This window comes from Dendropsophus ebraccatus, chromosome 1, assembly GCF_027789765.1.
Source record: "Dendropsophus ebraccatus isolate aDenEbr1 chromosome 1, aDenEbr1.pat, whole genome shotgun sequence".
Lineage (NCBI taxonomy): Eukaryota > Metazoa > Chordata > Amphibia > Anura > Hylidae > Dendropsophus > Dendropsophus ebraccatus.
The window spans coordinates 181,699,539-181,725,347 of record NC_091454.1 but is presented as its reverse complement, the minus strand read 5'-3'; the positions used below and the strand labels follow the sequence as shown (position 1 = coordinate 181,725,347).

The 25,809-nt window shown below is 41.7% G+C and overlaps 2 protein-coding genes across 2 annotated transcripts in view; one reads left to right on the top strand and one right to left on the bottom strand.

Annotated features, from left to right (window-relative positions):
• The window catches only part of PCSK6 (proprotein convertase subtilisin/kexin type 6), a 319,024-nt gene that overhangs the window by 42,263 nt on the left and 250,952 nt on the right, over nucleotides 1–25,809 (top strand). The gene's annotated exons all lie outside the window — the stretch shown is intronic.
• Nucleotides 7,957–25,809, bottom strand: part of PLEKHO2 (pleckstrin homology domain containing O2) — a 42,802-nt gene continuing 24,949 nt past the window's right edge. The window contains exons 3-6 of the mRNA XM_069985427.1: nucleotides 21,766–21,882; nucleotides 13,108–13,212; nucleotides 11,821–11,922; nucleotides 7,957–11,070 (exon numbers count right to left, since the gene is read on the bottom strand). Coding sequence (XP_069841528.1) covers nucleotides 9,883–11,070; nucleotides 11,821–11,922; nucleotides 13,108–13,212; nucleotides 21,766–21,882 — 1,512 coding nt within the window. The 3' untranslated portion in view covers nucleotides 7,957–9,882. The remainder of the gene's footprint in view (nucleotides 11,071–11,820; nucleotides 11,923–13,107; nucleotides 13,213–21,765; nucleotides 21,883–25,809) is intronic.

The following is a 25,809-nucleotide window of genomic DNA, read 5'->3' as shown; positions in this document are numbered from 1 at the left end:
AACTCACTACTGTTGTACTGTTTAACAGTATGTCTTCCTAGTATATTGGTAAATGTAAAAGCTATTTTGTCATTTTTATGTTATATTTGTTTTTCGTATTCAGTAACCTACCCAAACCTAATAACTACCTTCAAAGAAGACACCACTGCAGCTTGGCATACAGCCCACACCCATACCACCAAACTGTTGAAGGTGCTTTTAAGGTTTGGAAACTGGTGACTAAGGGTGCCTTTACACGTACCATATCAAATTGGCAACGAAATCCGCTACAGATCCAGTACTCTATGAGAGCACATACTCGCAGCGGGATTGACATCCCGCTGTGATTATGTAAGTTAACCCCCCGCAGTCTGCCGCCGAGAGCATACATTAACTGCTTGGTGCCGCGGCTGCATGTGAGGACCGCCGGGAGCCTCACATGCAGCCGCGGCGCCGAGCAGGTAATGTATGCTCTCGGCAGCGGGGGGTTAACTCACATACTTGCAGCGGGATGTAACTCCCGCTGCGAGTATGTGCTCTCATATTCGCAGAGTGAAATCCACTGTGGATCCGGTACGTATCGCTGCGTATTTAACGCTGCGTATTTATCGCTACGGAGGTAGCGGAGAGCATGGGGCAGTGATCGGGGACCCCCCTGTGGGGTCCCGGTACAAGCGATCAGTGGTATATACTATATACCGCTGATCACTTGTGCCATGTGCAGGGATGCACTTTTTATCCCCTGTCACCATAAATGATTGGTGACAGGGGATAAAAAGTGTTAGTCTCCAGCCCCCAAGTCGCCCCCACCCCCCCAGTCACCCCCCCCCCCCCCCTTCCCCATATACTCACCTGATCCTGGGAGGTCCTTCCTCCTCGGCGTCTTGACTGCTTCTGAAGTGCGCATGCTGAACTATGATTACTGTGATAGAATATATCACAGTAATCATAGTAATATAGTGAAAATGAATATAAAGTACAAAAAGTGAAAAACACACAAAAAAATAAAACATACACTTTTTTATTATAGTAATAATTGCAGTTTACTCCCCAATTACCCCTAACCCCCCTAGATTACCTGTAACCACCGCAGGTTGCCCGTAACCACCGCACATTGACTGTAACCCCTGCACGCTGCCCGTAACCCCCCGCACGTTGCCCATAACCACCGCACGCTGCCTCTGACAACCGCACGTCGCCTCTGACAACCGCACGTCGCCTCTGACCATCGCAGGTTACCACTGACCACCACAGGTTGCCTCATACCACCGCACGTTGCCACTTACCACCGCATGTTGCCTCTGACCACCGCACGTTGCCTCTGACCACCGCACGTTGCCTCTGACCACCGCACGTTGCCTCTGACCACCGCACGTTGCCTCTGACCACCGCACGTTGCCTCTAACCAACACAAATTGCCAATGACCCCCTCCAGATTGCCCGTAACCACGCCAGATTACAGGTACCCACCTCAGATTACCTATAAGCACTTAGTTTATCCGTAACCAAACCAGATTGTCCGTAACCACCCCAGATTGTCCGTAACCACCCCACGTTGCCCGTAACCACCCCATGTTTCCCGTAACCACAGTAGGTTGCCTGTAACCACCCTAGATTGCCTGTAACCACAGCAGGTTGCCTGTAACCACCCCACGTTGCCTATAACCACCCCACGTTGCCGTAACCACAGCAGGTTGCCCATGACCACCCCATGTTGTCCGTATCCACCCCAGATTATCCGTAACCACCCCTGGTTGTCTGTATACACTTCAGATTACCCGTAACCACCCCAGGTTGTCGGTATCCACCCCAGATTACCCATAACCACCCCAGGTTGCCCGGAACCACCTCCAGATTACCCGGAACCACCCCAGACTGTCCGTAACCACCCCACATTACCTGTAATCTCATTCTTTATTGTATTTTAGTAACTGCGCTATTCTAATAACCATTACTAGCTGCGGTTTTACTCCAGCAAATTGGCGCTCCTTCCCTTCTGAGCCCTGCTGTGTGCCCATGCAGTGGTTTATGCCCACATATGGGGTACCGTTGTACTCAGGAGAACCTGTGTTACAGATTTTGGGGTACATTTTTTATCCTGTTCCTTGTGAAATTTAGAAATTTCAAACTAAACCAACATATTATTGGAAAAATTCGAGTTTTTCATTTTTACTGGCCAATTTTGAAGAATACTTTCCTCTAATACCTGTGGGGTCAAAATGCTCATCCTACCCCAAGATGAATTCTTTGAGGGGTGTACTTTCCAAAATGGGGTGACTTATGGGGGGGTTTCTATCTGCTGACACTACAGGGGCTCTGCAAATGCACCTGGCGCTCGGAAACTTCTTCAGCAAAATCTGCATTGAAAAAGCTAATTGGCGCTCCTTCCCTTCTGACCCCCGCTGTGTGCCCAAACAGGGGTTTACGCCCAAATATGGGGTACCGTTGTACTCAAGAGAACCTGCGTTAAAAATTATGGGGTGCTTTTTCTCTCATGTTCCTTTTGAAAATGAGAAACTTTAATCTAAACGTATATATTATTGGAAAATTGTAATTTTCCATTTTTTTACCGCCTAACGGTGAATACTTTCCTCCAGCCCCTGTAGGGTTAAAAATGCTCATTATACCCCTAGATTAATTCTTTAAGGTGTCTAGTTTCCAAAATGGGGTCACTTATGGGGGTTTCCAGTATAGAAGCCTCCTAAAAAAAATCAGTTTTGGAAACTTTCACGAAAATGTGATAATTTGCTGATAAATTTCTAAGCCCCGTAACACCCTAAAAAAGTTAAATATGTTTATGAAATGAAGCCAGAATAAAGAGGACATATTGATAATCTGACTTAGTAACTAATTTATGTGATACGACTTTCTTTTTTTAGAAGCAGAGAATTTGAAAGTTCATAAAATGGTAATTTTTTTTATTTTTCATGTTATTTTGATGTTTTTCACAAAAAACACACAAAGTAGTGACCAAATTTTGCCACTAATATAAAGTGGCATATGTGACGAAAAAACAATCTCAGAATTGCTAGCATACGTTAAAGCATCACTGAGCTATAAGCGCATAAAGTGAGACAGGTCAGATTTTCAAAAATTAGCCTGGTCATTAAGGCCCAAATAGGCTTGGTCTTGAAGGGGTTAAAGTGGATGCTGCACACTAGCTTTATACCTCTTTGTCGTTTTTTTATGTTAGAAGGGAAATGCTGTTGAACATTGGTCCTCCCACCCCCCAACCCAAACCACTATATAAATGTATATCTACACCACTAATCCTACAGAGCAGATATCTAAATTAGACAAAACTAGGAAAGTATTTTTAGGAGGTTAGGAGAAATACCTAGTGGTTCATGCACATTACCATATTACACCTCCAGCAGGTCTCTTCTGTACCTTCTTCTGCATCTGACTTTATCTGTAAGGAAAGAAGGCAGCAAAGCAGAACACTGAAGTTATTTCAAAGAAAAAACTTTAATGGCTTTTTTTTTTTTTACAGAGTAATAATAATCAACAAATAATATTAATATGCATAGAAAGGCTTAAAATTTGCATTTGCAGAAACACAGTGCCCCATTTACCTATGCTATGTAATTACAGTAAGATACTGAGCTGAGAAAAGGAATGTGTACAGACTTGATAGTAGTCATGGCTCAAGATAATCGCATCAAGAAAATTTTTTAAAACATAGCAGATTCCTCTGTTTTTTTAAGGGACAAAACAGTGGCAATGGCAGGGTGAAGCATCCCAGACTGTGTTGCCATATATGTGGTCAAAATGCATCCATGTTGAGGGAACCATGCCTGTTTTCTTCTGATAATCCCAGCAACACTGCAGAGCTACTGGGGGAGAGAAATGGGAGTGTAGATTCCAACGTGGTCGGAATGCATTCAACTGCATATGTGGAAACAACCTAATGGTACTTTTACACGGTGCGATAATTCGCCCGATCGCACGATTAACGATTTTGAAAGAACGATGTTTTTTTTATAACGATCAGCATTTAGACGGAACGATACATCGTACAGAAAATTCGCTATGCGATCGTTTTGCGATCGTTTAAGCCTATCTCACACATAGGTGAAATCGCTGAAAGAATGTTTACACGGAACAATCTGCGAATTTTTTGCGTACGATCAACGATGATTTGAGAACATGTTGAAAGATCAAAATGAACGATTTTTTTGCTCGTCGTTTGATCGTTCGCTGCGTTTACACGTACGATTATCGTTCGAATTTGACCGTTATCGTGTAAAAGGACCATTAGTGAAGTCTCTCCAAGCTTTTAAACTGGATCAGAACCAGCAGAAATGAAAAGCACCAGCTGAATGAGATCCAGGGCTAAATTCCACTTCTGGCATCAAATGCGACTAGAATATGTAATTCAGTGCCAGGCCTGGTAACCAGTCACTGCAAAACACACAGATAATACAATTTTAGTCTTAAACAAGGTCAGCAGACTGCAACACATTAGGTTTCTTACATGTATGGTCACACCAATTTTCTGACCCTGGATAAGCGCTCTAAGTGACCTCGGTACATTCAGTCCAGATCAGAGCTAATCTCTACTAACACACAGAGATTTATCCGACAGATCTTTGAAACCAAAGCCAGGAACAGACTGTAAACAGAAAACAGGTCATAAAGGAAAGACTGAGATGATTTCTCTGCTTTGAAAATCCATACCTGGCTTTGGCTTCAAAAATCTGTCAGATAAATCTCTCTGTGTAAACACACCATTACTTCTTTAAAAAAAATTATTATTGTAAACCCTCCCCCAACCTCAGACGCTGGCACGTATACTAATCCAGCGCGCACTCACATCAGCCTCAGCTTTGACTCCTCTTCTGTCTCCTCTGATAGTACGCCAGAACTCAGGCGCTTCCATGCATTCTGTATGGAAGCGCGTGACCTCAGGCGTTCAATCACAGGAGACAAAAGAGGAGTCACAGCAGAGGCTGAAGTGAGCGCGCCGGATTTGAACTGCGCCGCGAGATACCAATCCGCTGCGGTGAGTTTATGTGACAGCGCCTAGCGGACGGAGGGGGGGAATATTTTTTTTATGGTTGATAGCCTATTCACAGGATAGGCCCTCAATAGCTGATTAGCAGGGTGCTGACATCCCTCCAAAACAATTAATTGGCACAGCTGTGGCGCCTTGATGTTGAAGTGAATGGGAGCTGGGCTGTGCCACCACCACACAATAGACAAAGCCAAGGCTTCTAGCTCTTATACATCTGTTTGCTGCGGTTGCGGCAGTCAGTTGATTGGCGGGGGTGATGGGTGTTGCCAGTCAATCCTGTAGATAAATAATAATTCTTCTCCAGAAGACCTCTTAAAAGAAATCAACTGGACAAAATATAATTAGAATGTCTTAAAGATATGGCATATATGTTTTGGAGATGGGGTACACCTTCATCAACCCAGGAAATCCAACTGGTGCCTTGAATGCTTGCTCATTGGATAATTGCTTTCTTTAGCCATTATTTGCCTAGGTGCTGCTCATAAAGTAATGACTACTTCATCTGGGGGGACCTCTTGTATGTTGTAACCCCTCCAACGCCAAAATGCTTACTCATACGTTACATTAAGGGTTCCTGGAAGCTGAGATGGGATGAATTGCCCGAGAAGAGACAGCTAGTATCAACAGTTATTCTGCTTCTGTGAGCAGCATGATGCTGGGACTACAGACATGGGGTGAATGAATTCTATGTGACATCTTCAATCGCAGCTTTCAAGTGACTATTAAGCAGCTTGTGTGGACATTTTATAAAACTAATGTTATTGGTACATTCCATATTTATTTATTCATTTATCCATATATTGTAAATTTACTGTTGAACACTGAATTAGACATAAGTTGGATTCTTTACTAAAAGCCTGGCCTATATGCAGGGCCATATTTACCTCTAGGCACCCGTGGTCTGGTGCCTTGGGCAGCACTTTGCAGGGGGAAAAAAACTTTTTTTTTTTTTTAAATTATTTTAGTCTCTCACCTCCAGTTCAGACTTGCCAGTAAATCTGGTGTCTTTTCGAGGGGGGTGGGGCGTATGGTAGTCCCCAGTGGTCATGTGCTGTTACCAGGATTATTGGCCATACACCTATTGGTTACCAAATGAGGGTCTGGCTTGGGCTGCATGTGGTGACATACAGTAAATGTGGGAACGCGGCCTAAGACTGATCAGATATCAGTATGATGCTCAGAAACTAGAAAATCATGATGCTAGGTGTAGTGCCTAGGGAAGCAGCAGCTTGTAATACAGCCCAGCCTATATGCAGAGAAATGGCAAGTTTTATGCCCCAGGTGCTGTACAGCAATGAAGCCTTCAACTCAACAAGGCACATTGCTTTTTCTAGGGTGTTCAGGTACAGGGATTAAAGGGGTTATTCAGCGTTACAAAAACATGGCCACTTTTCCCCCTCTCTTGTCTCCAGATTGGGTGGTGTTTCAAACTCAGTTCCATTGAAGTACAGGTCACTCACGACTTATAGTACCAAAATGTAAATAGCCAGCACCCTGCTGGACACCATGAGGACAAAACCAAGCAACTTCCCATAACTCAGCTTCTTGGATCCATGCAAAATGTGGATGGCAATAATGTTGTTTGGCTAATGAGTTTGGCTATTATGTTTGTTGCATTTCCCAATGAAAGGCATGTTCAGCAGCAGGAGATACATTGTCTGCTACAGTTTACAGCAGGGGTTGGCCCACACTATTTCAAGAGAATGCCATCATTCAAAATGTAGACCTTGGAATATCTTCTAACTAATATTGTTGAGTTTATCTAATCTAAACTGTAATAACAACACAGAAGAGTAACATAATGCTGAATTGCACAAGGTAAACCAGAAGACGGAGTAGACAGAACCACAATGGACTTCCTCTGATTGTTGGTTTCACACTAGCATATGGACACATTTTTTGCAAACCTTTGCTTGACCGCAGGTCTGATGATCCTGACTACCGGTCAGATGCCATATCATTAGGAGATTTCTATCTTTAGTACAGGTGAAAAAAATGTGACCATGTTACTTCATTTTTTTTTCTGCATAACCACATATTATTGTTACATTTACAATAATATGTTACTATTACAATAATAGTGAAACCACAAAACTAGATATGTGTCTGTGATAGAGAACTTTCCAGTTTTGGACACAGACACACTGAAATTCTCGATACAAAACATTGAATTCAGTTGGCAAGATGCAATGCTATACATAATAAACACATGGGGGAACATTTATGAAGACCGGCGTACTCGTACACCGGTCTTAAATTAGGCCCGCCCCTTATTTATTAGCCAAATTCACTAAGAGGCGCATGGGAGCCGTCATAAATCAAGATATATGAGGCTCTGGAGGAGGCCACGCCTTCCCCCCACCTTGCTGGGTGCCCCCTGAGCCCCACCTGCCCGCCCATCAGGCGAACAGGTTATACAGCAGGTGTACGCTAGGGAGAGAAGACGAATCTGCGCCTTCTCCCTGGCGTACGGCCCGGCCTTAACTTTCATAAATGTCCCCTATTGACTTGCCGTGTCCCTCTTGGTCTCAGCACATGACAATATCATTTTACCAGTGATAAAAAAAAACCCAACTATATGTTTTATTATATGTTGATAAGATGTCCTTGGGAATCTCACCAATTACAAGAACTGCTTTTAGCCCAGGGGGGAGATTTATCAAACATGGTGTAAAGTGAAACTGGCTCAGTTTCCCCTAGCAACCAATCAGATTCCACCTTTCATTTTCCAAAGAGTCTGTGAGGAATGAAAAGTGGAATCTGATTGGTTGCTAGGGGCAACTGAGCCAGTTTTACTTTACATCATGTTTGATAAATCTCCCCCCAGGTGCCTAGCGGAGAGCAAGCTGCTTTTATGCGCTGCATCCATTATAATAAATATTTTAAACTTTTCACACATAACCCACTTATACTGGAAAAAAGAGCATCTGGGTAAAAAAAAAAAAAAAACACTGAAAACAAAAGTGGGAAAATCCCTTTAATTGGTCTTATACTGCGTATTTATTTAACTATACAAGGTTAACACACACTGTGCACCTGTGTATGGTAAAGTGCATGACACGTCTGAGGTCTCATGCATAGAACCTATTAAAGGCAATAGCGGTGTGTTGTCAAAATGGTTTTATGGCTCATTTGTAAAAAGTACTACAGGATGGAACTGGGCTTAAAAAACAAACAAAAAACTTAAAGCTGGAAACACACACAATTTTTTGAAAAACCGCCACTGCAGTTTTTTTTGTGAAAATCAGAAGTGGATTTAAAAGGAAAGAAAAGTATAAGTCCTCCCTTTATATTTTCCATCCCATTTGAATCCACTTTTAGTTTTTGCATAAAAAAGACAGACATCATTAATGATCATGATCATTACTGACGTCCGTCTTTATCAAAAGATAGAGGTTTTTCACGTACAAAAGACGTTGTGGGAACTGCCACGCAACATGACGCTTCAGCCATTTACGGTCCCAAGCAGTCTATATCTACCTCTATGTCTAGTGTGTGTGACTGCTGAGGCCAGTGATCATATGCTTAATATGTATGATGTATGTTAAGTTTTTTTTTATTTTACCCCATTTTTCAGCCTTCAGTTCTTTTTTTTTCAGTACTTGAAAACCCCCTTAGGGTAGCTTCACATGTACTGGAATCACAGCAGATTTTACCCAAAGTGATTCCCGGTACTGTCATTTTGTATAGGTTTACAAACTCGCAGCGGAATTTTCATTCTTATTAACCCGCCGCAGCCCTGTGAATACCCGTCTGCACTCCTGCTTGCTTCTGCGGCTCCCGAACTCCCTGACATCCCACTCAGCCAATCAGTGCACTGTCCCGCTGCAGCCACTGATTGGCTTTATGTAAACCTATTCAAATTGACAGCGCCGGGAATCAGGAAAACTCTCATCGTGAATTGTGCTGCGATTCCGGTACGTGTGAATCCACCCTTAATAACCAACCAGATAAAACATCTTAGGTGCATTGGAGGGACATTCCCAACATTTTCTGTAACAGGTAAAACTCCGTCTGGGGCTCAGTCACTTTCTAGCTTACTTAGGCCATGTTCACACATCGTGAAACACCGGCCGTTCTGCGACCTGGACGGGTCACAGAATGGCCGGTGTTAGTGAAGATCATATGGGCCATCCGATCTTCATTTGTGCTGAATTTGGGATGCGGGCGCGTGTGACCTGCGTGAGAGTGCGTGTGACCTGTCAGGCTTGTGCGGCCGCTAGTCAATGAATAGCGGCCGCACAAAACTGACATGTCACTTTTTTGTACGGCCGCTAGGGATCCTGGATATTTAGCTAAATATGAGAAGAAAGGGCAAAATATTCACTGTAAATAAAAACTAGCTTGTCTTAAACATTATGGGCAGGGGGCCTGGTGATTTTTTTCCGCTCTAGAATATATATTGTTTTCACCTAAGGTTCTATTCTCACATAATTTTTTTTCCTTCAACATTCAGTAACCTTTTTGACAGCATAGTGATGCTTGCTACAGTATTGTATTGAGCAAAAAAAAAAGAAAAAAAATCAAAGACCAAGGAATCATAATGGAGACTTCATCTTTGTCATAGTGCCTGTAAACTGAAAATAATACCGCCAGTGTGGAGAAATAAATATACATTTTCATGACTGTAATTAAAGGATATTTTGTGTTTGCTGAATCCGAACTGCATAAAGCTGATATATTCTCTATAGATAGAAAGGGGGATTCTTGTGAAACATTTGGAATTTTTGTAAAAATGTTTAGAAAAGTAACAAGGACAGATCCATAACGGTGGGAGCATTCGCTTATGCAGTCCTCAAGGTGCAAATAAAGACTGGTTATAGATAAAGTGCTGAAGCGAGTTGTGCTGTATACTATCTACAAGTACTTCTACTTTCCAACAAGTGCTAAAAATGAACAGTTCTCCTGTGGAGTGCAACTAAATCCTTCTGCTTCTCGTTCTGTGTATCAGTCACTCCCTCTGGCATTGTATTTTTGGGTCCCTTGATCTCCTTCAATGCCTCAGAAGCTTCTTGAAGGTCTCTCATCACCTCATTTAGAATTGTCGCAGACTTAACATCCAGCCCATTGCCCTCTTCTGCGTTTCTATGTTGCCCATTTAAAACCTGTTGTAAAAGAGTTTCTGCTCTCTGTCTGCCACATGCCAGCTTCATTTCCACTTTGTTTAGTCGGTCCTTAGTGAGATGTACTACAGCTCCATCCTTTTTGCTTTCAAAGTCTAAACTGCTATCAGACAACAGGTCTCCCATGGAGGACGCCTTAGGTTTTCTGTTAATGTGACGCCTTTCTGCTGGAGTTGGTTTGTCATTTCTTTTCTTGATCAGCAATTTTGGAGACATATTTGTGTCATGGAGAAGCAGTTGTTCAGATGTAGATTTTTGAATATTGCCTATCTTTATGTCCTCATCCAGCATGGTCTTTTCTTCTTCCTCTGCGTCTTCAGTTGTTTTTTCTGTAGACATATCACTCTGCACATCTTCTACATCATGTTGTTCATCATCCACATCACTTGACTCCTCGTCATTTTCGTCTTGTAGACTCTTATCTTCTATATTTACATCATTAGATATTTCTGTATCATCAGAGTCAAACTCTGCCAGGTTCTCTTTGCTTCCCTTCTCTTTTTCTATCATGTCTGCAGACGACCCTACCCATTTAATCTTCATCTTTTCTGACAAAATTTTAGGTGGGGGTTTTGGTGGAGAACTTACTATATTACTTCCATTTATTCCACCTGGACTATCCGAGGCCCCATGTTCTGACTGCTTTTCTGTATCTGTCTCTGCATTTGCAGACAGAAGCTTTTCACGAGCATAGATATTTTCTTTCAAGATTTTGGAAGGTGGAAATGGCACATAAGGAGCTTGGCCATTACTATCTGTTTCAGAAATGGAAGGTTCTGTGGTTTGAGGACTGTTTTGCTTTGTGGGTGGCATCGGGATCTTTACTGGTTCCTTCTCGGGTTTTGGCTCCTCATCCTTTTCTTTAGGAGTGGGAGGAACTATTGTTAAAATTCCAGTGTCTAAAGCTTCCAGGCCTAGTCTAAGGGAGTCATCAGCAGCAGCATCTGCCACCTGCAGTAAGACAAAAGACCAAATGTTACTGGTGGTTGTTGAGTAATGAGACCTCACAATCATATTACATTTCAGGATGCTCTTACAAATAGCATTACCAGCCATGGCTGGACTTGGACTTGGCACTTTAAACAGTGTCAAATCCAGATGCAGCCTGCAATTATCAATGACTAGCAAATGGTTGTGGTAACCTTATCAGTGTATAAATGGGCAAATCCATGTCCTGACTGCAGTTAAGAATCACATGTGAGAGTGTGCTTAATGTATAAGTTATCGAACACTAAAAATGCAATCCCATGAAAGTCCCATCTGCAGGTACTATGTTATAGTGAAGAAGGAGCTGAGCAGATTGAGATATATTTCTGTGGGAAAAGATTCAGTACAATGTGTCACTTATTCATGTAAATCTCTGCTCATTCTGTGTTCAAGGGTCAAGTGGGTGGCCCTACTCATTGACAGCTATGATTATAGGCACACTTACAGGAAAGGCTGAGTAGGACCATCCACTGGACTCCTGAGCAAGATTTCCCTTTTCCCCAAAACCTTTATCTAAAATTTGTATGATTGTTTCTTTACTTTTAAGACACCCTGTAAATATTGATCTGCTCGTCTCCTTCTACTCTGTAAAATAATGTCTGCAGATTAGACTGTATTATCAACATGACAGATTCTCTTTAATTTACTAAATTCACCTAGTACATGACTATCAATTGAAAAGATACATTTTTCCCTTAATGTTTTTTCATTCACCTCTTTGAGATGGATTCTAGTAGGAGGTCTCCTCTTTGCAGCTCCAACCTTCACCCTATCCCGAGTGACATGTTCAAGTGAACATTTGGGGTCTACTTTAACCTAAATGTAAACAATGACATAACAATATTAAGCATTTTTATAATATTTTTCATATAACAAACAGGAGACAGGAAGTTGGATCTGGCAGTATCAAATATTTTAATCAACTGGTATAGAAAGTGATATAGTGCAATTTAAAGAAGTGAATATAACTTAAAGGGGTTGTGTCACATTAGTGTTGGCAGTTGGTTTTCACTTTACATGCAAGCAAGGGGAGGAAACCAGAGAGTAAATAGTTCCATGAGAGAGACAAATGGTGCAGGGATGTAAGTAGTTACTTTACTAAAGACAGCACATTTGTTCCCCTTTACATATATGTAAGTATGCATCTATACGCATCTATATTTGTAGAATTATTATTAAACAAGTAAACATATATTTGCAAGAACATGCTTTGTTCTTAGCAAACCTGTGCAGTCAAAATGTGCTGTGAAATGTCTATATGCAATAGATGAATACATCCAGATATTTATTCCGTTGTTTACTACAATTAAAAAATATTGGTCCAAGATTTCCTGTAGATGATGCATTAATAAAGCACTATTGAGTATTTTATAACAAGATGTGCCTAATAAACTTATTCCGTTGTAATAAAGGAAAGGTCACTCACAGGGCATTCTATTGGGTATTTTACTGTTAGGGTATGTTTACACTGAGTAAAACTGGCGGAATTCCGTGGCGGAACCTTCTGCTGCGGAATTCTGCCTGTCTCAGTGTCCCATAGCCCGTCTATGGGAGAGTGTGCGCTCCTCCGCAGCCGCCGCTCTCCTGTCACTTCTTTGAGCGGAGAGGGGCGGCAACGGGGGAGTGCTCTCCCATAGACAGGCTATGACACACTGAGACAGGCGGAATTCCGTGGCCGAAAGTTCCCCCGCAGAATTTCACCTGTTTTACTCAGTGTAAACATACCCTTAGTGTAATCATATTGTCACTATATGTACAGTTCTTAGCATGCATAGCAGGCATAAGACCATGACTATACAGGCAGCAGATACAAGATAAACAAATACACAAGGAGAAAGTGGAGGGAGAAGATAAGAGATTACAGACGAGTGTATCTACCATGGTAATTTGGTCACCATAACCTTTAAATGTTCTTGTAAATTCTTGTGCCCAGTTAAAGTACAATAAGCAGCTCAGAATGACAGACTGGCAGATTTCCCCGAGCTCATTTTGTAATATTACCTCATCGAAGACTTTGTTTTTGCCTCTATTTATCCCATCATTCAGAGCCTGGATCCACACATCTCTCTCTTCTGCATTCCTAGCTTGGAATTTCACTTCTTGTACCTAAAATGATCATTTTCATTATTCATTTTGTCCATTTAGCTTTGCCATAAAATGTGAAACAACTGACTGCACAGGGCAGGATGACATTTAGTATGTTAACATTCATTCTTATGTACTTTTTGTAGTAGGAATATGAGTACATTTAAAAGTAGAAACTATTTTAATCCCCTCTCCTTATTGAAAACAAGTGCATGCCTAGCTGAACAAAGTGTCCAATACAAAGAATCCGTAGCACTCGTTTTCATATGCAAAAGTGTTCAAATGTTTATTTACGGCGTGAAAAAGGCAATGCCAGGTAAATGACAATACTTTCTTAGACAAATAATATTTTGGGTTAAGGCGACTGTGGACGTTTCGACCCTATCAAGGGTCTTTCTCAACGTCGCTGAGGTGTGATGAGGAGAAATGCGCCCCTGGCGCTGTCCTATGGCGTGTCAAGCGTGTGACACAGCTGTTCTTCACGCTGTAAATATACGTTTGAACACTTTTGCATATGAAAACGAGTGCTACGGATTCTTTGTATTGGATTATATGTGGATGAAAGTCCGTCTGTAACCAGCACCAACCACTCCTGTTGTGCACCCCTATTGCTTCTAACTATAGCTGAACAAAGTGTGCATGTATATGAGGGAATCGTCAAGGATAGCATTTGGCCGAACAAGAGTTTTGCCAATGGCTTCTGAAGATGTCTGGACATCTTTACAATGCTTTGAGTCTTCAATGTGTCATTGATTGGGTCTTCCTCTTTCTTTAAAGATATGAGCCTGAACTGTTTAGAGATCGGGTCTGAAAAACAAATAGGTAGGACATTCTAATTGATTCTAAATTAGTATTAGTCAGCTCCCAGTAAAGCTACTTGACTTGGCTATTAGAAATGACAAGATGGAACAGAATGCTTTCCTTAATAATCACTCTTCTCCCAGCAGAGTGCCGTATGGCAGCACTGTCTGTCTTACTTTAATCTTTACGGTGCATATAAAAAAAACTGCTTGCCATATTGCCATAATGCTGTATCTGCACACATGGAAATGAAATGAATTGGTTAAATACAACTAAACATTAGCGGCTACAGATCACCTGGATGAAGCTTTTACTGTACATTAACCGGGAGAGGATTAATGTAGATTAATTACTAGAAATACTGATGTCTTACCAATACAAGCAAATGCGTAGGCTTGCTAACAGTGAGATTAGGGGTATTCCAAATTGTAATTTTTCAAAAATGTGCCCAGCTTTGTGGATGACATAAAAAAGACATGTACTTACCTTCCCTGCTACAGCCACCATCGATGTTCTCCTGGAGCTAGTCCTATTGCACAACGCTTTTTGTTTATGGGGTCAGTGCATGGTATTGCCCACTCAGCCAATCAGTGGCAGCAGTGTTGTCCCACCTCAGCAGCTTATTGGCTAAGATGACTGTGCAACTGGACCAGCTCCAAGAGAATGACTGTGGGAGGAGGGAAGAAGTATATGTCTTTTTTACGTTATCCACAAAGCTGGAATTATTATTTTTTTATTAGAATTCAGAATACCCTTTTAGAAGAAAAAAAACAAATCCTAATCCACCATCAATAGATAAAGGAAAATTTCTGCATGATGCTAATTCAGTTGTTCTTTGATTTTAAAAGGATTTTTCAACACAGAACTGTAAAAAAAGATGATCCAAAATTCTTTATACATGGGGAATACAAGTATCCATAATTGTCAACAATCCAGAACAATGAAAGTCCATACAAGGCACTCAATCCCATTAAAATCTCATACCTTTATTATATGCACACAAGTATAAAAATCCACTTGAAAAATGTGTAAGGCAATGCCTATCAACGCAACCGTCTGTCACAGCATATACACTTAATGAATTAATAGCAGTTATATATATACAGAGAAAAGAAATAAACATAGGAGCTGGCACTTACCCCCACCTCTGTCGGCGTCCAGGTGAATACTGTGCGCATGTGTCCTATTAGACAAAGCTACGTGCACCTGAAATGATGACGCCGCACAAGGAGAGTGGGAGAAGCTGCAACAGTCCTTGTGGATACAGTCTGAACTATGTGTTAATTCTCCTACGGTTCCCAATCAGAAGTCCAATACAAATAGAATTGGTTATCACAAAAGGGTTTTTTTCAAAGTGGAGGGGCCCGATGTAGTGTTTGTAAGTTTGCAAAAAAAAAAAACACGACTAAATTGTCTGCATCAGATGAAATGCAAAGTTTTAAAATCTCTTCTTTCATGAATTGTAATAGCGACCATGTTGTGTACGTTATTGTCTGCTCCTAAGTATAAAAAATCTGTGTTGTGCCGCGCTAAGTACTAAAACTCCAACTGATATTATTTATAAAACATAAATAGCGTTTGAAACATAAAGCTCACCAGTTTTCGTGCATGGGCTGGCTTGGATGTGTAGTTCTATAAGTCCGTACTCCTGCACGTCTGTGGATTGGCTGGATTATATATCATATAGGTCCGTGTTCTTGCTCCGTAATGTAGCTATATTGGCATGTCATCGGGATCCAAAGCACTTGAATGAAAATAGAAGAATCCTGTCTTCTTGCAAGGTGCGCGCCCTGGACGGTGGCGTGTAGGCACTTGCTGGGAGAAAACCTGAGAGTCCTTCTGTGACGTCACAGATTCTACGGGTCGCTTCGTAAGGCAAAAACTACCTCAACGCATTTCAAAGGATACGTTCTTTCTCAAGACGATCTTGCACTTTTCCGTGATTCCCCTTTATAGGTATGTGTTCTCTTCTCAGGTATTAACCCTTTCAAGTAACTTTTACAGAAATGCAAATAGTTCAAACTCCGCATTGAGTCCTACCGGTTGCATACTATTAAATAGAAAGATATATTCACTTTCTTTTCGAGACATTTTGTGAATATAATTACCTCCCCGTCGATCCCCGTTGGTGCGGGCCTGGTCCTATGGAAAAGGTTTATCGATGATGTGATTTTTATTTGGGAGGGGGATCAGAGTTCACTGGATTTATTTTTAATAGATATCAATAAAAATGATTTTTATTTAAATTTCACACCAACATCGAGCACCACCAGCATCAATTTTTTTAGATCTCACTATTTATATACATGATGGCCAACTATGCACTAAAATCAGAAGCCCACTGATAGCAATAGTTTTATCTCCCTTGATAGTTGCCACCTTCCGATGTGGCTTTTGAATATTCCACGCAGTTAATTCCTACGATTAAGAAGAAATTGCACATATAAAGAAAAATATGAAGAAGAAGCTCATATATTACAAACAAAATTCTTGCAGAAAGAATACCAGTTAGAAAAACTAGAAAAAACTAGAAAAGAAGTGGGAGAGATAGACAGAGATCATCTAATAATAAATAAGGAAAAGAAGAAGAAAAACGATGAAAAAGACGACTCAAAAAACCTGTTTGACATCCCACTCATCGCAACTTATTCCAATCAAGCAAAGAACGTGAAACAAATTATACAAAATCATTGGGATATCCTCAAACAGGATAAAATCATAGGGGAATTTATCCCAGACAAACCTAGAATGATCTATCGTAAAGCAAACAGTTTGGGAAATAAAATAACCCCCACTGTTTTACAAATGAGGGATTCCCGTAATAATGGTATTAAGGGGGGAATATCATATGAAGAAGGTTTTTACCCCTGTAGGAAGTGCAATTGCTGCACCAGTATGACATGTTAAACGAATGAAGAAATTTGTCCATCACAATGTAACTCACAACATCAAAGGCCACATCACATGCAAAACTAAAGGGGTAATTTACTTTTTAAAATGCCCTTGTAATATAATATACATAGGGAAAACGAAAAGAACATTACAGAAAAGAATATCTGAACATATGTATAATATCATAAGACAATTTGATAGTCATCCACTATCACGGCATTTTAGAGAACATCATAAGGGCCAAATAGGTAGCTCCATGTCCGGGGCATTGGAACTAGTGAAAGCAGATCGATGGGGAGGTAATTGTATTCACAAAATGTCTCGAAAAGAAAGTGAATATATCTTTCTATTTAATAGTATGCAACCGGTAGGACTCAATGCGGAGTTTGAACTATTTGCATTTCTGTAAAAGTTACTTGAAAGGGTTAATACCTGAGAAGAGAACACGTACCTATAAAGGGGAATCGCGGAGAAGTGCAAGATCCTCTTGAGAAAGAAGGACATATCCTTTGAAATGCGTTGAGGTAGTTTTTGCCTTACGAAGCGACCCGTAGAATCTGTGACGTCACAGAAGGACTCTCGCTCAGGTTTTCTCTCAGCAAGTGCCTACACGCCACCGGCCGGGGCGCACGCCTTGCAAGAAGACAGGATTCTTCTATTTTCATTCAAGTGCTTTGGATCCCGATGACATGCCAATATAGCTACATTATGGAGGTGCAAGAACACGGACCTATATGATATATAATACAGCCAATCCACGGACGTGCAGGAGTACGGACTTATAGAACTACACATCCAAGCCAGCCCATGCACGGAAACTGGTGAGCTTTATGTTTCAAACGCTATTTATGTTTTATAAATAATATCAGTTGGAGTTTTAGTACTTAGCGCGGCACAACACAGATTTTTTATACTTAATATTTTTATGAGTGGAAGCAGTACCACTAGTTGTAGCTCGCAGCAGTACATACACTAGTAAACATATAGTTCTGTTACGAGTGTACTATATCAGGAGCGCAACTGTGTTTCAGTTGTTTTTAATATTGTCTGCTCCTGTTGCAATAAACTGTATGTAGGATGCACATCTAGGAAATTAAAAACTAGAATAGCGGAGCACATTTATGATATAAGCCGTAAGGGGGAGAATGTATCAGGAGCAGCTAAGCATTTTATTCTTACACATCATGGTGACTTGCGTTATTTTTCTTTATTTGCTATAGTAAAAGTTCAAAGAAATCACAGAGGAGGCAGTTGGTCTCAAAAATTTTTAATCGTGAAGCATATTGGATATTAAATATGGATACTCAGTTTCCAAAAGGACTCAATTATAGGACTGATCTAGTGTATATTTATTAAACATGTATTGTGGTTGTCATTGTTGGCACAGTTCACTGTATCCACAAGGACTGTTGCGGCTTCTCCCACTCTCCTGGTGCGGCGTCATGATTTCAGGTGCACATAGCTTTGTCTAAGGGGACGCATGCGCACAGTATTCACCTGGACGCCGACGGAGGTGGGGGTAAGTGCCAGCTCCTATGGCATATTTTTGGTAGATGTGATGAATGGTTTTCTTTTGTACATATTCATATAGTGGCCATTGATTTCTATCGACTCTGCTATGGATCTGTAAAAGGGCCGTGATCTGTGAATAAAAAACACTGGCAAGCCATAGTATGGGCTGTATTTTCAACTAGGGGGTCTATGTAAATGCGGCCTGCTGCTAATACACATCTGTAACCCTGTCCGTTACTTGCAAGCCGGTAATTACGGATAAAATTACTGATGTGTGAATGGGGCCATCCAGAGGCTCCTTTCCCATTTAGAACGGTAGCGGTTGATTGTCATATTGATCCTAGGCATTAGGAATACTAGATATTGAAGTTCTTCTGCCCATACAGACAGGATAGTTTCTTGCAGTTGCTGCAAATTAGATGGAGTCACTGACATGCTCTGAACAGCTCATTCTACCTCGTCCAAAGATTTTTGTGTAGGATAAACAATTAGGACTGTGAAGGCCAAGGAAGCAAGGAAAACTCGCTGTCATGTTCCTACAACCAGTCCATGACAATGCGACCATTGTGGCATGGTGCTTTGTCCTGCTGAAGTGTCCTTCTGCTATAGGATACTATGCCCTAATGTCCATCCACAGGTATCAGAGAAGCCGGGGGGTGTCAAGAAATCATTTCCCACTCCATTGCTCCACCAGCCTGAACGGCTGACACTGGACAGGAAGAATACATCTATTCATGCTTTGTACTCCAAATTCTGATGCTTCCACCAGCAAGGTGTTAGAGTATTAATAAAATGGCAGCTGAACTGGTCTGCTGTTATAGCCTATCTGTGATAAGCAATAATGATTTGTGCACTTGAACATGTTAGCTGGAGCACCGGTGTAGTGCAATTTGCCTGACTGTGCCCGACCTTTTCATTAGAAAGATTCTTTACATCTTCCTCTGACCTTACTTTCATCAACAAGCTGTTTAGTCTATCTTTACTGTTTTTTATGCCCATTACACCTCTCGCTGTATATTCCCAATGCACAAAAAAACCCATAAGATTGGTAGTTTTTTTAAAGTCTACCTGTCATTATACCTTTTAAAATCTAAATCAACAGGGGATGTGATATAAAGCAAGTCTGTAATTTACATAGTTTGTTTTGTTATCATTGGAAACACAGCACTTCCTGTTTTTACTCTCTTTGGAAAAAAGACTTAAAGGCTCTATTCCACCAACAGATCTGACAACAGATTATCTGCCAAAGATTTGAGGCCAAACCCAGGAACAGACTATAATCAGAGAACAGGTCATAAAGGAAAGACTGAGATTTCTCCTCTTTCCATATCCACTCCTGGGTTTGGCTTCAAATCTTTGGCAGATAATCTGTTGTCAGATCTGTTGGTGGAATAGGGCCTTTAACAGAGGAACTGTACTGTTGTGACCTCCTGCATTTGGTCTTTTTTTTTTTTTTTGCCCAGCACAAGACTAAAAAGTTGCCTTCAGGAGACTGGACCTGGATTTCTTGAAAGTATAGCCTTGTTTTAAAGCATGATAGCGAAAAAAATTCTATGTAAGTTGAAAACTTGCCTTGTATCACATCTACTGTCGATTTAGATTTTGAAAGTTATAGCGACAGGTACACTTTAAATCCTGGCCCCAGCTAGTATAGCACCCATTACCAAGCCTAGTTCAAAGTTGCTCAAGTCACTTAACCCTTAGAGGACTGGGCCAATTTAAATTTTTGCTTTTCGTTTTTCCCTCCTTGTGCTTAAAAGGCCATAGCACTTGAATTTTTTTTACCTAGAAACCCACATGAGCCCTTATTTTTTGTGCCACTAATTGTACTTTGCAATGACAGGCTGAATTTTTTCATAAAGTACACTGCGAAACCAGAAAAAAATTCAATGTGTGGTGAAATTGGAAAAAAAAAAACGCACTTTGGGATTTTTTTGCGCTATTGCCATTTACCGTGCGAGATCAGGAATGTGATAAATTAATAGTATGGGCGATTACGCACGCGGCGATACCAAACATGTTTATTTATTTATTTTTATTTATAACATGGGAAAAGGGGGGTGATTCAAACTTTTATTAGTGGAGGGGGCTTTTTATTATTAACAACACTTCTTTTTTTTTTTTTTACACTTATTCTAGAAGCCCCCCTGGGGGGCTTCTAGTATAAGTACTTTGATCTCTCATACAGATCTATGCTGCATAGATCGATGAGATAGGCACTCGATTGCTTTTGGCTGCTGCAGTCGGAAGCAATCGAGTGCCGAGCCGGGATCAGCCCCATTACGGCGCAGACCCCGGACAGGGTAAGATGTGTGGATCGCTCCTCCGGGACAACGAGTCATAAGCGATCAAAAAGAGTCATAAGCAATCAAAAAATTCTTCACCACTTTTGTACAGATAAAAACTATACAGCACAAAACACACACACACAACTTCATAGGCAGAAAAATAAAAAAGGTATAGTGGTCAGAAAATGGCAGTTTTGGTTTATGGTTTGTATTTTTTGTAAATACAGAAACTACACAAATAGGTGTCATTATAATTGTAAAGAATACATACAATGTGTCAATTGTACTACATGTAAATGGCATAAAAAAAAATGAAAAACTATTATAATGGAAAAATCAAACGTTTTATTGCAAACTACAATTAGTCCCACATAAAAAGTCCTCATGTGGCTATTAAGACAGGGTAAAAAAAATTGTTAGGGTTCTTAAAGGGCAAGAAGGACAAAATAAAAATGCAAAACCCAAAAATACTCAAATGCTCTCACGCTTAAAGGGAATGAGGGAATGTGTCATCAGAAAGAACCTATTATATAAATCAAGTTGTATGGTAAAATATTTTTTAAGAATGTTTGGCGATGTTTTTTTTTTTTTTTCAAATTTTCCATTTTACTATCTGTATTTAAAAATTTTAAAATGCGATCGTTATAGCGTAAATTCAAACGATAATCGGTCCGTGTAAATGCAGCACAACATCTCAGTATTCCTGGGGCTTTCTGTCAAGCTAGTACAGCTCAGGCAAGATGGAAACCTCCACAAAAATTTAATTAAATGAAAAAATATGTTTTACAGTCACTCATCTATAGACAAAACCCCTTTTAGTGAAATGGTTAAGCCACTCCAGCCCTGTCCCTTCCTGACAAGCGGCCAAACTTAAGATAAACAATCTCCAAAGACAAAGTTATTATGATGCAAACCATCTAAGAGCAAAACAGCTCAGCAATGAAGCAGTAGATCACTGAAGCCAGTCAGCACAAGCTCAGGTCCAAACTATAAACCTAATATTAGGTCTCAAGCTTGTTCATTGTGTGCTGCAAAGTGATAAATGAATATTTTAGTTACATCAATGATAGAAATGATTTACCTTGGAGCCTGGAGATGGGATCAAATTAAAATGCTTTTTTCGCTTGAGGAAGGCTCTTTGGTCTTGGCACCGCTCATAATTGGCAAGCTCCAGTGTCTCCAGACACCTCTGCTCATCCTGTGGAAATGGAGAAAAACTGTGAATTAAAAGACATTTTATCAACAACCACTTGATAAAATACTTGAAACTCCTGTAAATTCTTGAAATGTGTCTGCGCTTAAGGGTTTACAGACAAATGAAGCTTTGAATTGAATCCTTAGGGGGCTATCCAGTTTCATAATCTTCTGTTACAAAAATACATTATGGATCCAACATCTAGAAACCCAACTTAAATAAGGAGAATGTGCACCCAAAAGAGGTCCTCTGATCTACAGATTAGTGGTTTGAACTGAAGCTATGTTCATATAGTGTCAGCATAAACCACCATCACTTTCTGCAGATCCCTGCAGTGCATATATTAAAGGAGAACTCCGTCAAAAAGTTTAAATCTGGGGTGGGTTGAACATAATTAGGAAGCTAAACTTAACCTTCCCTTTGCCCCTGCAATGCCATCCGCTAGGTTTCAGCTTTTTTTCCTCCCGTCTTGCTATGTTGTCACGATGCAGCAGGAGGGGACATATCTGAGCCAAGTCATGGCATTGCAGGAGCGGGAGCTAAAGGAGGCCAGTTGGCGTCTGTGAGCGGTGGTGCTGCAGGGACACAGGGATGGGTTATTATAGCTTCTTTAATATTTAATATCTTTTTACGAACCCCCACCTCATGAATTTTTATATTAGGCCTGGAGTTCTCCTTTAACACATGCAGGAATTTTTATTTTTTTTTTTAAACCTTTATTTATCAATTTTTTCATAGTAGTAGTACATACAACCACATAAGATATAACTTTTGTATCGGTGCACACTTCGCATCACCCAGGATGGTAAAAAACAGGCAATATATAAGCATAAACTACAGGGTATTGACACCGACAACCCAACAAAAAGAAGGCAAGTAACAGTTAGAAAATGAACAACTAACTGAGGACAAACATAACTCACATTCACACACACTCCCCCCCCAACCCGCGAGACCCTCATGAAAGGACCCGAAGCAGCAACAGCGCCTTAACTGGGCCTTACATCAGTCTCCTCTAGAGATATCCAGTGGATCCATATCTTTTTGAACTTTTGTGGGCACTTCCTGCTCTCATACAGAGTCTTGTACAGTGGGACATACGTGTTGACTAATCGTATCCACCTAGTCAAAGAAGGAACATCAGGACTCTTCCATTCCATTATAATGACTTTGCGGGCACAAAACAGAAGGAAACGAATGAATAGCCTATAGTATTTGCTGTGTGTCACCTCATTGATGAGACCCAGCAAACAAACCTCTGGAGAGCAGATATGAGGAAATTCAAAGTGGTCAGCCAGAAAGGCCATAACTGCCCTCCAGAAGGGCATAACTCTCTGGCAATCCCAGAGCGCATGCAAAAACGACCCCACTGCCCCCTGGCATCGGAAGCAAACAGCTGATGTCATAACACCCATCTTGCATAGCCGCTCAGGGGTATAGTATAACCTAAGCAGAAATCTAAACTGTATGAGCACATCTCTAGAACTCACAACTGTGGGATAGAAAGTGGCTTCCACCTCCTTCCAGCGAGTCGCCGTCAGGGTCGGGACGTCCTGCACCCACAGCTCAAGGGCACTGGCAAAGGGTGAAGAACCCTCTGATTGCAACAGTTGATAAGCTTGTGTCAGTGGCTTAGGCAGGTCCGTAGCGCCCAGGAGGAGCTCCGGCTCAGAAAATGCCAAGGGAAGTCTGAGGGTATTAAATTGCGATTGTACCGCATGCCGCAATTGAAGATAGTGGAAAAAGGCAGACTGCGGTACACCATAGGCAGACTTCATTTGGTCAAAGGACAAAAACACATGTGACAGGTGATACAGGATACAGGAGAACAGGTGATACAGGAATTTCACACCATGTTTGCCCCATAGGACAGAGCCAGGGAGCGACAGCAAGTGCGGCAAATGCGGATTAAGCCACAATGGCATTCTGGGGGAAAATTTATCATTAGGCTTCATCCTGTGGGCCACAGACCATACCCTTGCCACGGTCAAAATTGGTGTAACATACGAGGAGGAAGGAGTATAGCGATAGAGGGCATTCGAGAGCCCTTCGTATGAACCCATCAGTGCACCTGCCATGTTCACCGCGGGGTTCCTCAGATCTAGGTCCAGCCACCAATTCGCATATACAAGCTGGGAGGCAAGGAAATAGTTTCGGACATTAGGAGCAGCCAACCCGCCCTGACGTTTGGACGCCTGTAGTGAAGCTAGCTTAATTCGCGTGGGTTTCCCCTGCCAGTAGAACGATCTCAACATTCTCTCAATGCGCTCAAAGAAAGCTCGACCTGGGAAAGAGGGAGACGCATGGAATAAGTAAATAAATTTAGGCAGATATATCATTTTAAAAATATTAATTCTCCCCATCAGGGATAGGGGCAGAGAAGACCAGGCTTTGAGCCGAGCCTCGGTAGTGGTTACCAGGGGTTCCAGGTTCAGAGGAATGTAACTCTTAAGGGACGCAGTGACCTCAACCCCTAAATATCTAAATTGCTGAACCACCTGCAGAGGGACAGGAAGTGAGGACACGCTGGTATATGCAGCCAAGAGAGGGAGCAGGGAGGATTTAGACCAGTTGACCCTTAGGCCTGATACAGCACCAAAGGAGTCAAGGATGGCGAGCAAGCTCCTTAAGGAGGAGTCTACATCGGCCAGATACACCAGCGTGTCATCCGCATACATAGATACCTTCTCCACCAGTGCACCCCTTGTAATGCCACAGACCGAGGGGGAGACACGGATGGCCGCTGCTAAAGGCTCCATTGCTAATGCAAATAGAAAAGGGGAGAGCGGGCATCCCTGTCTCGTCCCACGCTCCAGGGGGAAGGGTTCAGAGATATCCAAGTTAGTACGGATACGAGCCAGCGGAGCAGTATACAGCAAACGAACCCAGGCAATGAATCCAGGACCAAAGCGGAGACCCGCCAGGAGAGCCCACAGGTATGGCCATTCCACCGAATCAAATGCCTTATATATGTCAAGGCTAAGGACAAAGCCAGGAGATACATCAGCACTGGCAGCAGCTATGTTCAGGTGGAGGCGCTGGATATTAATATCTGTGGCCCGACCCGGCATGAACCCGGTCTGGTCCGGATGGACAACAGAAGTAATAACAGTAACCAAGCGGGTTGCCAGAATTTTGGCCAGAACCTTCGCGTCAAAGTTTAGTAAAGAAATGGGACGATAAGAGTCAGGCAACCTGGCATCCTTACCCGGTTTTTACCTGAGTCCAACATGCAGGAATTTAAAGCGAATGTATCATCAGGTACATTGCTTTAAGATTTTATATGAACAGACCGAAGCTGGCACGGGGATGCCGGTGCCACAGTCCTTTTTTTATGAACTGCGGCCCAATTCCCGTGCATGCAGCCTGTCTATTCCCAGGCACCAGCCCAGCCTGAAGCACTACAGGCAGGCCCACCCACCCCCAGTGTGACAAAACCCCCTCCCCTCTATGACGTGGCTCCATTGATGGTAAGTGCCGTGCGCAGAAACCGGGCTGAGATTAAAAAAAAAGACAGCTACACCAGCATACCACATACCCGCGCCGGCCTATTCATTTATTTACAATTTACTATTTGCTATCGCAAGGTGTGAAATGAGACAATCATACCCATGGAGAATTTACAGAACCAATTTAGAGACACTTATTAAAAATAAGGTGATGATCTATATAAATCTTCCTTTATTTGTAGATCCACATCAAAATGTTTTGTTTACTCCACAAGAGTACTAGTCCGCCGCTAGGAGAGGAAGCCTCCCAAGGACTTTGCAGAACCATGTCATGCAAGTATCACTGCACGGTCTCTGGTCTATAAACAACCCTAGGCTCTACGGGTTGCAGTCACATAGAGTTTGTCATGCAATCACAGTACAGACCAGGCGAGACTTACTGACTGCTACCAGTAAGGAGAGCTGCATCTTCACCCCTCTT